At 39.7% G+C, this 16434-nt stretch overlaps 1 protein-coding gene across 1 annotated transcript in view; it reads right to left on the bottom strand.

Moving 5' to 3' along the window:
• LOC145773751 (prolow-density lipoprotein receptor-related protein 1-like) overlaps window positions 1-16434 on the bottom strand; it is a 163258-nt gene that overhangs the window by 111025 nt on the left and 35799 nt on the right. Inside the window, exons 20-21 of the mRNA XM_082584884.1 lie at window positions 4433-4573; window positions 3728-3856 (exon numbers count right to left, since the gene is read on the bottom strand). Coding sequence (XP_082441010.1) covers window positions 3728-3856; window positions 4433-4573 — 270 coding nt within the window. The remainder of the gene's footprint in view (window positions 1-3727; window positions 3857-4432; window positions 4574-16434) is intronic.

Genomic DNA, 16434 nt, shown 5'->3' with positions numbered 1-16434 from the left:
GCTGGATTGATTGGAACTACCCGCAAGTTGGTTTCGAATAGCAGCAGTACTGAGTTCATCATGATACTCAGAAATCGGCCTTGACACAAACAGCCTGTCGTATTGTTCGGAGTTTCGATGAGCAATTTCCAGAGAACGAGCTTGCTTGAAAATAGCTTCTAGCGTTGTGGTCTCAGGGGTGTTGCTTTCCAAAAGACGCTGTCGAATCTCGTGAGAGACAATACCAGAAATGAACGTTTGGCATATAGCTTCGTTTCGATATTCTGTTGCCGTCACATGTCTATAATCACAATCTTTGGCTCTCCATAATCTTTAGGGATGGACGACAAGTGGCTCCTCGTGCCCCATCTTGTGAGTAACATCTGCACCCAAGCAGATGCCAAACGAAACTTGTCAACCAAGAGCCTCCCCCCGGATGGCACAGCTGCTGGGGGCAACGGACAAGTTCAGACGCCCCACCATTCTGCAGCTCAACATAGAAGGCTACACAACAAGCAAGATCAAAGTTGTGGAGCAGCTTGCCCATACCAACCAGACACTAGTCATCCTCCTCCAAGAGACCCACTGCACCTCTGCAGATAGGCTAGCTATTCCCAACTACACTCTAGCCGGGTCTACCTTAAGCAGGAAGCACGGCATTGCCACTTTGTGCATGAGAGCCTGAAGTGGACCTTTGTCGATCAACAATCTTTGGCTAACGTTTTTAGGTTTTGTAGATAGTCAATTGGTCATCTAGCGATTGACTTGGTTCTTGTTTGCAAGTTTTCAATTGGTAACGTGAGAAACTACTGTTGATAGGTTTCTCGTAAAGAGCACGTAGTGTGGTAACTGCATTGTCGAACGTGTCGCATTCACTAATATAGTCAATTAGTCATAAACGTCGGCATCTATATGCGCAATAGGGTGGCTCATTTTCCTTGATGTTCTTTAAAATTTTTGTCAGTTTGGAATAATGTTCCATTTTGCTCACTAATATTTGCAAACCAAAAATTTTTGTTGGGTTTTGACCTTTGACCCTGGTTCACCCAAGGAGAAATTCTGAATTTTTCTGAAAAATTAGTAAATTTCGAAGTGGTTTAGCAGTATCTGAAGAGGGGATTTCTCAAAATTTGACCACGTGATTTGTGACGTCACTTCCTCTGTTAACTTCCACGTGGAACATCTTCACCCTACTCCAAGTCTGAAAGTCACTAATAGTGCATGCTTTTAGTGTCATTTTTGTTGATTTTACAGCTTTTTTGCAGTCAGTGAATCTATAACATATAGACCAACAAAAATTTTTGGCACAAAAGATGAGAGTCATTTTAAAGTATTTCAGGGCCCCTGATTCCGAAAATGCACTTAGTTTTTTCGAATTGGCTCTAGTTTTCGAGATATTCGACAATGAATATATTTTTGAAATCGTTACTCAAAAGCTTTCAATTAGCAAATTACTTATTTTCAGCCCTGTTTACCATTATGATGTCATAATTGCACTTGTCTAGTTCAATTGGTTCATACTGCACGAAAGTTCAAAACGCAAGCAAAGGTTGAAATGAACTGTGTTTAACGTAAGGGAGACTATCGAGACATAAATATTCAATGAAAACAGTTGTGAATCAGTAGGCCTACATCACAAGAAAAATATCCCGAAAGTCATGTGTTTATGAATGCAGCTTTATATTGAAAAGGTAGCCTAAGCCTACTGAAATGGATACTGTACAAATGAAGTTTCATTCTAAGCTTTTGCTGAGGCCAAGTCTTTGCTGCAAGAAGTTTTTTCTGGTCTATAGGCTAAATAAACGGCATATAGGTTAATAAAATACGTCTTTGACAAGTAGGATGCTGTACAAACAACCCAGATATATTTTACTGCATGAGGCAACGCAGAGGAGCAACGCATTCTGCGATAGATGCAGCGCTATATAAAAACAAGCATTATTATTACTTTGACATGAAGCTGGGTGATCAAGATAAGTCCTGGGTTCCTCCTAAAGTATGCAAACATTGCACTCAAACCCATTTCTGGGCTCAAGGCTAAGAAATTCAGAGTGCCATGGCATAAAGAGAGCCGTGGAATCACCATGAAAATTGATACTTCTGTACGGTGAGCATGTTCGAATGAAGTTGGAACATCATGTTTACATGGAGTGTGCAAGTAGCCTAATGATCATTGCGTGGACGTTGCTATTTCTGTTTTTTGTTTGCCCTCTCTTGTTTCAAGTGGTGATTTGCTTGAATCAATAGGAAAACGGGCATGACTGAGAGTAACCTCAATACCTTCAGTAATGTTTTGGAGCAAGGTTAAGCTTTTTTCTCAAAACCATTTCTACCACCTAGCCTACTGTAGCAGTTAAAGATTTAGTTATCAAAAGTGGTAGCTGGAATCTTGGCTAACTCAAAAACTAGAGCCAATTTTACAAAACTTAGTGCATTTTCAGAATCAGGGGCCTCGAAATACCTTAAAATGACTCTCACATGTCCTGCCTTTATATAAAAAAAATGTTTGTTGGCCTGTGAAAATCGATAAACATCGTCAAATGATTCAAGAAACTGAAAGCAGTAGATATTCACTACAGTGAACGGTGCACAAAGAAAATCATGTCTGAAATGTGGTAGAATTCGACATTTTGAAAGTAATACACGTGTCAGTGTTCATGGAGTTGCTAATTAAACCACTTTCCTTGCTACAAGTTTGTGTTACTGCCTCTTATTGTGTCTATTAAGATGCTAAAGTGCATTAGAAGATAGCGAGTGAGCAGTTTCAGGGATAAGCGAAAATTCGATATTTAGAAAAAATTCAAACCAGGTGAACCAGGGTCAAACGTTAATATTTTTTTGTGAAATTTGGTATAGGAGATACATTTACCAAAAGGAACAATATTACAAACTGACGAAAAATTTAAAAGAAAAAAAATTTTTTTTTTGAGATTTTGCGCCAGCCTAATGTGCAATCAGGCATCTTAGCTTGTCCGCATCAATCACATCCAGCATGCCTTCTATGAATCCCGTGAATTGTTTGTACCAATGTAGCCAGGTTTTCTTGGATTGGCAGAACTTGGATCAGCCTTGAAGACGTTAGGTTTATATAACTTGCTTTCCATTTTCAAATAAGTGAATTAAATTATGCTGTTATAATAACCAGACATTTCACTAGTATTAGTTTTAATTAACTTAAAAGTAGGATATGTAAATACAAAACATAAATACATACGTCAACAGAAAAGAACATCATTACTCTGTACTCAACATAAGGACCAGCTAACAAACTCAAGACTACAACAAGTTGAAAACACAAAACACCGAGTGTACCAATAAAGAAAGAATGCCTGGGTCCGAAGCAAAATAATCATGACGTCACACACACGAATCAGAAGAACGCAATTTCATTACACATGTGTATCAAACACAAATGTTACAAAATCAGAACAATCGACTCTTGCAAACACAAACGAGCACTTACAATAGATACCTAGAACTGTACCTAATCTGCAATGAACTAAAGTAATTGTAAGTTAAATTTCATAAAATTATACGCAGCTCAGCTGTCTATCCCAAATACTAACGGTAACTCAGTAATATTGTTGGATAAGATACGTGGGAAAGCTAACCAGCTCCACACGTGTATAACAATTTACGAAGTACTGTACTATTGTACTAAGCTTCTTTAATCAACTGATACTTGGTAGTACATTTGGTTTCAGTATTACACCTCGCAATAATCACTTATATTAATGGTAGATTTTACCATTGCAGGTATCCGGGCTTTCGTCTTCACCGTCGCGGCAGTCGTTCTCACCGTCGCAAACCCACAGTGACGAGATACAAAGTCCCGTTGAGTTGCAATGAAACCGATTGTCTTGACATATTTTGTTATCTTAAAAAGATTAAAATTTTAAGTGAAACTTTAATACTTAAACTCAACGACTCTCACAACTTATGCGACGACAGATATCGTCAGATATTCAATGACAGATTTCAGCTTCATTTAAAACAAGAATGTGGTTAGGCGATCTGAATTGAAATGTGCGATAATGAGATCGAACAATTACAAAGCTACGACATCCACACGAGCGAAATATCCATTGTGAGATTCTTACATCTCCAACCAACAATAATTAGTTAGATGAGTCGGCTGCACAGCTGAGTGGTGAGAGCGCTGGCTCGGCGTTCAAAAGGGCGCCTGTTCGACACCGCTCAAGAGCATGCGGCTATATCTTTGGCAAAACACTTGAAGGCATGCATGAAGGAGTGAAGGTGGACACGAAGATTGGCTTCCTTGCCTTCCCGTCTACTTAATCTAAATCTTCAACAACTGAATGTAATCCTGGATACGACTATAGATATATTGTTGAGCATTTTATATTCCGATTACGGCGAGGCTTATACTATTTCACGCCATGTTGAAAGCTTTTAGGATAAGTAATCGAAGGTTTTACAATAACAGACTCACGACACATGGTGGTGGCTTCATCGCTATTGTCCAAACAATCGTTGTCGTTGTCGCAAACCCATTTCTGTACGATGCATTTCCCGTTTGCACATTGAAAGTGGCCGGCTTTGCATGGGAATGGCGATGTGCGGTTGGTCTTCTCTGGATGATGTCATAGTTTTATACAGACAAACAAGCTTTATAAAAATTGAACCAACCTCACTGTGCCAGAGGGAGAAAAGCAGGTCCCTCTGCCGATAAACCGGCAGTGAGATCAAACACAAAAACGTTTAGTATCGGCAGCAAAACCGGGAGCTAGTCTTTTAGGCGCAGACAGTTAGGCACCGGTCAAATAGGCGCGCACACTGTGGCGTCAGGATATTTAGGTGCGGAGCACTGTGGCGCCTGTTCATTTAGCTCCTATTCCCAGTAAAGTCTGCAGATTATATCATCTTGGCAGGTAGGGCAATGCTTTACACACAAAGTGTTATATTGAACAGAAAAATATGTTGTTTTGGAGGTCTCAATTGGAGGTCTCAATGGCTGGCGTGGAAGCTACACCGTTCTGGTTAGCGAAGCGTCACTGCAGCTCGCTGTGCTAGTGAGTAATCAGCCTTGTGCTGATAGCCGGGAAGAACGCCTTTCTTCACATTGACCTACCCCTGGCACCTGCTGGTTTTGTTGGCTCTTTCTTTCCACAAAGATAAGAGTTAAACTGACTGGTAAAGCGGCGGTCGATTACTCAAGTGGCAAGAATACGGTGCGATACTGATGAGCCCAGCCTCATGGGCGAAACACGTGTCTATCGCTGTCTATTCGATGCTACAATCGGCTGCCAAAATAACTTAAACGTTTAATTGGAGGTCTCAATGGCTGGCGTGGAAGCTACACCGTTCTGGTTAGCGAAGCGTCACTGCAGCTCGCTGTGCTAGTGAGTAATCAGCCTTGTGCTGATAGCCGGGAAGAACGCCTTTCTTCACATTGACCTACCCCTGGCACCTGCTGGTTTTGTTGGCTCTTTCTTTCCACAAAGATAAGAGTTAAACTGACTGGTAAAGCGGCGGTCGATTACTCAAGTGGCAAGAATACGGTGCGATACTGATGAGCCCAGCCTCATGGGCGAAACACGTGTCTATCGCTGTCTATTCGATGCTACAATCGGCTGCCAAAATAACTTAAACGTTTAATTGGAGGTCTCAATGGCTGGCGTGGAAGCTACACCGTTCTGGTTAGCGAAGCGTCACTGCAGCTCGCTGTGCTAGTGAGTAATCAGCCTTGTGCTGATAGCCGGGAAGAACGCCTTTCTTCACATTGACCTACCCCTGGCACCTGCTGGTTTTGTTGGCTCTTTCTTTCCACAAAGATAAGAGTTAAACTGACTGGTAAAGCGGCGGTCGATTACTCAAGTGGCAAGAATACGGTGCGATACTGATGAGCCCAGCCTCATGGGCGAAACACGTGTCTATCGCTGTCTATTCGATGCTACAATCGGCTGCCAAAATAACTTAAACGTTTAATTGGAGGTCTCAATGGCTGGCGTGGAAGCTACACCGTTCTGGTTAGCGAAGCGTCACTGCAGCTCGCTGTGCTAGTGAGTAATCAGCCTTGTGCTGATAGCCGGGAAGAACGCCTTTCTTCACATTGACCTACCCCTGGCACCTGCTGGTTTTGTTGGCTCTTTCTTTCCACAAAGATAAGAGTTAAACTGACTGGTAAAGCGGCGGTCGATTACTCAAGTGGCAAGAATACGGTGCGATACTGATGAGCCCAGCCTCATGGGCGAAACACGTGTCTATCGCTGTCTATTCGATGCTACAATCGGCTGCCAAAATAACTTATATGTTGTTTTGTTAATGTGTTTGTTTTGTGCATTTATTTGTTGTTAGTCATGGCTTCAGTGAGTGAAGCTGCTTTAGATGCTTTTCACACAAAATGTTATATTGAACAGAATATATTGTTTTTTTAATGCGCGTGTTCGGCATTTATTTGTTAGTCCAGGTTTGCGTCGGCGAAAGCTTTATCAATAAATTATTCAAGTGTCTGAACATGACTGAGTTCACTTAATAATTAAGTCAAATAATAACTACACTAAACATCAGTAAAAAATATACCGTAGCCTATACTGCATTCAAGCGGGTGGCAGCTGGCACGCTTGAGTGAAGAGTAAGTTAGTTTTCCGTCAAAACCCCGACTAGGTTTTGTCAAAGCTGAGCTGATACAATTTGTAGACTTTACTAGGAATAGCACCTAAATGAACGGGCACCACAGTGCTCAGCACCTAAATATCCTGACACCACAGTGTGCGCGCCTATTTGACCGGCGCCTAACTGTCTGCGTTTAAAAGACGTGGACCCGCAAAACCTCATTAAATCACCTCAAAACAAGCGTCACAAGCATTTTAAAGTAATAATGTAACTCATAGTCAGGTTTACTTTGTCAATAAAAAGAGTTTCGTTCAAAATCTTAGGAGATTAGCAAACTTATGCATTTTCGGAAAGCTTAGTTAGATCATGAGGAATCCGAAAAACGTTTATTACATTTGCAGAGATGTCCGCATGGCCGCCATTTTGAATTTTCAAAATGGCCGCCACAAAATATATATTTTGTTCTATCTCGGCTCCTAATAAACTTAGAAACTTCATCAAACATGCTAATCCTATGTTTTAAGAGTCAAGGAATCCATTACAAGCATACCCAGATGCCTAGCGTTAACCACTTTACAGTTATCAGCTATGTTGGTTTTCAAAATTGCCCCCAAAATTATATTACTTCTCACTAGTTGAAATATAAGCTTCATTCAACATGCTATTGCTAAGTTAGGTTGACTAAGGAATTCATTAGAGGCAAGCCTGCACAGTGCACACCACTGTCACATTTTGAAGACAAAAGAAAAACAATTCAAGTTTCCAACAGCTGTCGTTATTTACAATATTTGCATAGTCTGATAGCGAGGATCATTTTCAACATACCATTACAAATGTACATCACTACACCAATACAAACACCATCACACTGAACAGTTGCTATTTCATATTTCGTCATCACTGTCCTGAGTCTCATTTCCAGCATTACAGTCAACGTCATTTTTGCAATCTGTCCCACACAGATACAAGTTGGTACAGATGGCGTGTTGGTTACGACCAGATCCTGAGTAATTTCTACAGCTTGCCTGAGTGTTTTTACCAAATTCTCTGTTCGGACTGTAGATAGTCTATCATCTACCTGACAGAACCACCGGTCTTTTGTCAGATGCTCAGTTGCAGATCTAGTGAATGGCACTGCTGTAGCTGATGTGCTCGCACCCGTTTCCGAGCTTGTTCGTTTGTGTCCTCGTTCTTTGGAGACATATTTTCCTGTTGACATGGCATGTTGAAATCGATTCCTGGCTCGTTGTATGGATACCTGATTGGTTGCAGTGAGGAAACAACTTCGATGCCATGTTGCTTTTGCTTCGAGCATGGTTTCTTTAGAAAATCCCTGGAGACGCCTCTGGAGAGCGACATATTCTCCATCTTGTAGGCTTGATCTTACCATAAGACTCCCAAGCAACTTCTCAGAATCAATCTTCGGATTTTGAACAACTGCCTCACGCTTTGACTCTTGACACAGGATACACTATTCCAGTCTATAGTTTTATTTGTCTTGGTGACGGACAACTTGAAACCTGTGGAGTCTTCACTCATGTTGTGTTTGCCCTGTAGAGACAGAAGAAATACCACGTCAATATACCACCTCCAGCAAGATACTATCAAATGAATTCTCAGTGAAAAGGATACTTCGGATTTCGGAAACTATACGAGTACAGTAATCCCTGAAAAAAATGTTAGGGGTCTGGTCTGGTCTGTGCTTCCTGTATATAAGTAGTAATATAACAAAATATAATTTCGGCTTCCATTTTGAAAACCATAGCGGATAATTTAAAGTGGTTAACGCTAGGCATCTAGGCATGCTTCTAATGGATTCCTTGACCCTTAAAACATAGGATTAGCATGTTTGATGAAGTTTCTAAGTTTATTAGGAGCCGAGATAGAACAAAATATATATTTTGTGGCGGCCATTTTGAAAATTCAAAATGGCGACCATGCGGACATCTCTGCAAATGCAATCAACGTTTTTCGGATTTCTCATGGTCTAAGCCAGTGTTTCTCAAACTTTTTTAGTACATCGCCCCCTTTTCGTTATTGAAATAAAATTTCGCCCCCCTAATTTTGTCAAGTAAAATAAACATTGATAATAGAATGATAGACAAATTTAGTTTTGGGAATTTAATCAACGAAATTGACAGTAACATGCATACATGATACTGTTAAATGGGATGGATGAGCTTGGCGACTTTTACAAAGTTTTGAAATGTTTGGCGACATCTTCGTAAGATAGAGCCGAAGATCATCCCGTTTATGAACTAGCAAGCGATTTCTTTGCTTTGAAAGCATCAATGTCACAGCCGAAAACCCCTTTTCAACCATATATGAAGTAGGAAACGACAAAATCCACATTCTAGCTTCTTTCCAGAGAAGCTCATATTTGCCAGCAACCTGGCACCAAAACAAATCGTATCGATCATTTCTGAATTTCACTCTTGACTCATTGTTTGTTTGTTTTTCATATCTTTACGCTGCATTGCGGGAAAGCGGACTTGAGCCCTATGCATCGGTGTACGCCTTCCGGCGTACACATGACCCACGCTGCAGCCGACGGCAATGACTGTTTCCGGTTGTCTACTCTACTTGTGACTTAAATTTGGTACTACCCAATACCCATTACTCGAAATCGATCACTGGGTAGAGGCAATTATCGTAAAGTTTTTTGCCCAGAGAAACAACAGCAAGTGCGGGTGGCTGGAGTCGAACATGCAGGCTCTCGACTGCGAGCCCAAACGCGCTAACCACTCGGCCACTGCTGCATACATTATCTGTTTGCATATCAATGAACTGCTCTTGAAGTTCCACTTCTACAGTATGTCTGTAGGTTCGGTAGAAAATGGTTGCACCACTCCGTTTGGAACATGAAGGTCCACGAGATCTAAAAAGCGAAGTTTCATGTCTTTATGAAGCATGTGTAAATGTGAGCAGTATTTTTCCGTTTTTCTGTAATAATATTCTCGCTCAAATTGGGAAACTGAGTTAAGACATTTTGACCTGCGCTTTTATATTTTTGACGCATTTCATCACAATATTCAGTGATTCATGCAGTTCAGGACTGAGCTAATACGGGTAACCAAATGCTCACGGTGAATTACACAATGTATTGCAATAAGTCCAGGAATTGCTCTTTTCATCAGTGCAATGAACCCTCGATGCTTTCCAACCATTGCCCGAACACCATCAGTTGCGCATTGTAGAATATTTTTTAGTGGAACCCCCTTCTCTTCATAAAAGTTTTTCACTGTGCATTAAAGATGCTTGATGCCCGAATATCTGTAGGAAGACTGAGCGCAAAAATTATTTCTTGTTCTCATATTATGAACAAAACGCACATATCCAAGCAGAAGCGATACATAGTCGGTCAAGGTGGAATCATCTATTTGCAGTAAATGGTTTGCGCGTTGGAATGTTGTTAGCGCGTTGGACTGTTATTGGTGGTTTGATAAATTCGCCCCCTTCGAGTGTTTTCGCCCCCGATCGCCTCCTTTGATTTTTTCGCCCCCCTGGCGCTCAAAATCGCCCCCAGGGGGGCAATTTCGTCCACTTTGAGAAACGCTGGTCTAAGCTTTCCGAAAATACATAGGTTTGCTAATCTCCCAAAATTTTGAACGAAAATATATAATGAACCTGACTATCAACTAAAAGTAAAAAAGTCAAATGAACTAAAACCTTCGTCTTTGTGAGCTTGTTAACTTCTTTGGCTAGTTTAGTAACAAAGATTGCAAGCATTGAAGTAAGTGTAGTTATTGCTACTGGTTGTAAAGAAACAGTGAAACAAAGCTTTTTCACTTTTTGCGGATGTACTTGAGAGGTTACTGTTAGTGTTTTTTTTTTATTCATCCATCAATAAGTTTAAACTTTTTGCACAATATTTTTTGAAGTTAAAATTTCAAACCGGCATGTTGGTGTACTATCAGTACATGGCCTTTAGAGTTACGACTAGCTAGTAGCTATATCACATTTTGTGAGAAATTTCTAAAAGGCCTACTTTTGTTTTTAGATCTTTTCAAAATTGAAGAACTGTACTGTTTGTTGAGGTCATTAACAGTTCGGGAAACTAGTAGTTGTTGTAGTTTTGTTATACAGGTGATCAAGCCAAGTGTAGACAGATTTTCATTGTTTAAAATAAAGCTTATTAAAAAGGAAAATTGACATTTGCTTTGTGTAGGCATATAGCTATATGTTGACGAAATAATCCGTTTTAATTTCAGGTTAAAAATTTTAGAATTACGTTAATGAGCACAATAAATGCAACTATTCATGAATTGTTCACAGCAGGGAAGACCCCCAGTGAAATATGCAAAGTTTTTAAGACTGGTGTGAGGAGAATATGGCAGGGTGTTAGCCAAAGGAATTATGGCCCTCATCTTCTCTTGATTTAAACCCAACGGACTTCGCAATATGGAGTATCTTGGACAGTGAAGCCTGTTCTTCAAATCATTTAAGCGTTACAGCTCTGAAGAAAAAATTGCGCACTTATTGAGAAAAAATATCACCACACACCATACGTGCCTCATGCATGTAGTTGCACAACAGACTAAGGCGTTTGGTGAAGGCAAAGGGAGGATATATTGAAAAATAAGAGTACATTTTGTTTATTATACATTTATTTGTATTTTTCTTTATATGTATAATTTTTTCCTGTTTGGATGTACTGTTATTTCAATAAATATGTGTCTAAACTAGGTTGATCAGTGATCACCCTGTATATCACTTAAATTTGATTATGCGACATCAATTTGATGAATCATGCTGTACAGCACATCATTTTTTAGTGAATCTGCACTTAGTCTTTCAAATCCAACTTCAACTTTTGACATTTCCATTTAATCATGTACGGTAGATTGAGTGTTTAACATTGTACAGGGTCATCAATCATTAACGTTACAAGAGATCCAATTAAAAAACTGGCAAAGGAGGCGAACGTGGCCTATGGAACCATGTTCACAGTTCTCAAGAAGGATTTTAAGATGAGCCCATTCAAACACAAGAACACACGTTGCTAAATGCCAATACCATTGAGAAACGTCTCTCCAGAGCGAGAATTCTGCTCTCACGTATTGAAGGAGGAAGCACGCTGTCAAACCTTGTATTTAGCGATGAGAAAAAATTTGATGTCTAGCATCATTTTAACAGTCAGAATGATCGCGTTTGGTCAAGAGATGGTGATATGGAACCCCGGGTAGTCACTCGGAGACAATGGGCGACATCAGTGATGGTGTGGGCCACAGTCAACGAAGCAGGAAGGCGTCCATTGATTTTTGTGGACCAAGGAGTGAAATTGAACCAAGAAAACTACCGAAATGATATCAGGGTTCGATCTTAGCGGTAGTCCGCTAGCCAATGGCTAGTGAAAATTTGCGCGGACTAGTAGAAATGTTGCAGTACTAGTCCGATTGGCTAGTGAAAATATTTGCTGGTGAAAAGTTTTGATTTACAAAATGGCGATTGGCGACGTCACTGAGGTCACTCTCACTCTGAAATACTGCAGAAATTTGCTTGCCAGAGGCGAAATTGCACAAACAAGGCTGCAAAGTAGGTCAACTGAGCACGTGACTACTTTTTTCTCGCATTGAGCACGCCAGCCTCCAGGTCGGCGGTCGCCACACTACAACTGATACTTCCTACAGCCAGGGCCTATGAGAGGGGGGTACGGAGGGTACGGCGTACCCTTGAGAGCCCAGACCTGTGATTGTTGGGGGGCCCGGAATTGTGATTTTATAGTTTACGCGCAAAATTGTTTGGTTAAAACCATCCTAAACGACTAAATTCAAGCATAAAAGTTGTTATTATTTAGTCCTGGGGGGGCCCGTAATGTAGCAAGAGGGCCCGGAAAGGTAACTAAGTGCATTGTGCGCAAATTAGGGGCCCAAAGTGGTGATTTAATGCTTTACGTTAAAAATGTTCTGTTAAAAGCACCCTAAATTAAATCATAAAAGTTGGTTATTGTCCTGTCCGGGGGGGCATAGCGTCACAGCAAAAGCAAGGTTGAGATTGCCTAACCCGCCAGATTTTTTTTAAAAAGCCCGGGTGTTTTTGGGTTTTTTAAAAACTATTTGAAAAAGGAAGTTTCACGCTTATTTTACTTTAAAATGAATTTAAGAGTTGTAGCAGGAGCCAGAGTCAATACTTTTGGAGCTGGAGCGGAGCCAAAGTAAAAAAAAGTGGCTTCATTCACCTCTGCTAAGCATGTGGTGAATGCAAAAGTTATTGAAGAAAGGTTATTGGTCAGATGATTAATTTGATTATGTTTTGACCTGATGTTCTGTTTGAGCATTGGTAGAGAGCTTGACTTGTTGTACGAGATATTATACATATGACACTCAGTAACGTTAACAGATTTAACATTATTTATTAAACACAAAATAAAAACAATAAAAAACTTCTAACTCCAACGTTTTCGACACCACATAGTGTCCTCATTTTGAATAATTATAGGCTACATCTAAGATAAATAACTAAGTTTGAAATTTTTACATTAAAGCTGTACAAGCGACACCTTTCAACAGCACCATCAACAACTGGCAAACAAAAATTGTGTGTGACAATTCACATGATATGCACAACACAAAACACTAATTAAAAACGCAAAGCAAGATGGTAAGTTTGTGTAAACTAAAGCTGATCAAAAATTATTTAAGATCAACAACAGGTAAAGAGCGTTTAGTCAATCTGGCAAGGCTCAGCATAAAATCAAAGTTAGCCAGACAAGTTAACTTTGATAAAGTTATTAAAGTTTTTGCAGAAAAAAAGGCAAGAAAAATCTGTTTTGCTGAATAAATGAACTCAGCGATGTACAAAATACTGCTTTTGGTATATACGGTATATAGTTGACATGCAAGCATTAGCTAAGAGTTAAAGAAGACCCTGACAAAGTTTATTTTGGCCAAGTTATAAAAGTTTTTGAAAGAAAAGTCCAGACAAGCTGTTATGCTAACTAGTAACTAAATACCGATCATGAAGTTATTGTAGTACAAGTATTACACTATATTTAGTTTTGATTGTGGGCTAACTTGCAATCGTACCATACTACAGCTACTAATTTGATGCTCTTGAGCCTGTTGAAGCGTGAACTTTTGAAAGTACTTGAGCTTTTTTGCTTTTGGACGGTCATTGTCATTCTCAATCTCAGCAAAATTTTGTGCATGTTAAATGACGGACTGATTGTTTAATAACTATATATAAATAGTGAATTTTTTATGTTCAGCAGAATTTGGATATAATGGACTATTCATGGGCAGCATTTTTTGTCCTTTCCTGTATCAGAAATCTGACATCTGTTACATCCAAATGCCTTGGAGAAAAAAAACTGACCAGAGTGTTGGTCCATTACATCACAGTTCTACAGTAATAGCACATTATACTGTTATGAAGTTGTTAAACTGTACAAATTATCCTCTTTGTACAATAGTAGCCTACTGGCTGTATGTGGTCCACGTCTTTTAGGTGCAGACAATTAGGCGCCGGTCAAATAGGCGCGCACACTGTGGTGTCAGGATATTTAGGTGCAGAGCATTGTGGCGCCCGGTCATTTATGTTCTGCAACGTCAAACTCTGGTAAGAAGATGCTATGTTTTAATGGAGTGAAACTATGGAATCAAATACCAAAAGAAATACAGGAAAAGTGTTATAATGCTTTTAAATTTAAATATATATATATAAATGTTTATTAATGAATTTGTACAATGATCACTCCTGAAACATATCATCTGCTTATTTCTCTGCACAGTTTTTTTTTTTATGTTGATGTATTGTGTAAAGTGCTGGTATTATGCTTATGTGTTAATATTCTTAATTTTGGGTCTTTTGTTTAAATGTTTGGGTGGCAGCTGACTTTGGTGACCTTTTGGTCTTTCGCTGCCATCCTTGTTGTGCGAATTATTTGTGTTTAGCCTATTGTGTTTTTGTATATTTTAGTTCTTTTCTTTTTCGCCAACAAAACAAAAATAAACTGAACTGTCATTATTCAGATGCATAGGAATAGAATTTAATTTAGAATAGGCCAATCCCATTCTCTGTTCCTATAAACTTGTATTTTATGATGCTCAGTTTTTTCTTATCTGGCAGCAGGGCAGGGTAGGCCTATATCATATAAGGTAAGTGACACATTGATCTTTTATATTCAATATTATTGTGCATAGCCTATTAAAATTAAGTAATAGTTTTATTGCAGTCTGATACTATTATATCGCACAGATGTCTAATTCTGCAGTAAAATGTTGTATGGTGTGCAATACGCGGTACGCCTAAGCAAACATCACGCGCTTTGTCCAAGACGAGGGGGGCCCGGAGTGAGAGGGGGGCCCGGAATGACTCTTCGTACCCTTGATGAAAACTTCTCTCAGAGGCCCTGCCTACAGCTGTTTACAATTCTGGTTAAACTTTAAAGAGTTTACTAATTCTGTGTTACATAACACTATGCTGTATTTTCCAACCAGCAAAACTGGTCCTTTTTACATTGATTTATCATCTGCAGACGTTGAAACAATGTTAAAAAGACCAGCTTTGCTGACTGGGAGAGCATTTATGATGAAAGCATTTTTCTGCAAACTGTGGCAATCGGACTTCTTTTCATCTCAACGATATCTGTGATGTCACAACGCCAACTTTGACGTTGATGTTTTTGATTCAAGCGTGCTATTTTTAGCTCCGTGCCAGCTGTGAAGTTTTGAGTATGGAACGTGGCCTACGAAAATAGTGGTATGGTAGAAAACACAGCTCACACTCATTGTTTGTTTTGAAATCGCAAAGTTTTTTTTTCAAGTCTTTTGCGCTGTCTGGTAAAATAATTAATTTGCAATGTTCTTCAACTGAACGAAACTGCACAAATGAAATTATGCACTGCATTTCACAACAGTAGGCTGTTTTTTTTTCAGCAATTTAAAAAAAAATTCTCCAAAGTTTTCTGGTTTAAACTTTTGGACATGCTTTCCAACACTTCCTTCTCAAGCCGAAATAATTTGTCCGTGTCCATTCCTTGGAAAGCTAGTCGCCTACGGATGACATCAAAAGCATTTAAACTTCTTTATTGGGAAGTGTGATTATTCCTTTTGTGTGCTCTTCTGTTTTAATGAAGCCCAGCTGTACGAAAATTGGTTTTTTTTGTAGTGCGATGTTTATTAGCTTATGGCGGCCTGGGATTACAGACACTTGTCTTTGTTTTGATCGCATGCGTATGTCTCACCTCTGCTTCATTTCGCCTTTGAACATTGAAGACAATTATGTGAAGCAAAGAAGAGACATTCTCTTTTCGCTAACAGGCACAATTATACGATTAAATGAATGAAGTATGCAAACTAGAAGCAAATCCTGATGATCAAATGCTGATTCAACGTTACTACAGTACAAAGTGTCTAACGCTGAGTGTTAGCTAGGTAGTTATCGCTATTGTTAATACGTCATCAGACAAGTGAAAAGTCAGTAAACTGGTCGGACTAGTGAAAAATCGTGCGGGCTAGTGAAAACGGGGAGCAACTAGTCCGGTGGGCTAGCGAAAAAAAAAGTTAAGATCGACCCCTGGATATTCTTGAGGGTTCTTCTTCTTTCGTTAGAGAGGTTGTTTTTTTTGGACTACATTTCATTAGGGTCAAATGTCCAGGCATTCTTCGAGCAGCCACTTGATTGTAGAGTCCTCCAGCGTTGACAGGCCAACTGCCCTTGGAGGAGTAAACGTCGGGCAGTGGTAGAGGATGTGATCTGCTGTCTGTTCCTCTGCACCACAGTTGCATGCTTTCTTGAGAGTTCATTGTTGCCTTAGGCAAAGAAACACTTCAAAAAACGTAATTGGTCATTCCAACAAGATTTTGCCCCTTCACATGGTGCTAAGAGAACCTAAAACTGGCTTTCAGCCAATGTGCCGTACTTCATTTCCAAGGAAGA

Source organism: Aplidium turbinatum, chromosome 7, assembly GCF_918807975.1.
Source record: "Aplidium turbinatum chromosome 7, kaAplTurb1.1, whole genome shotgun sequence".
NCBI lineage: Eukaryota > Metazoa > Chordata > Ascidiacea > Aplousobranchia > Polyclinidae > Aplidium > Aplidium turbinatum.
The sequence above is the reverse complement of the archived record's forward strand: the minus strand, read 5'-3'. Positions and strand labels throughout refer to the sequence as shown.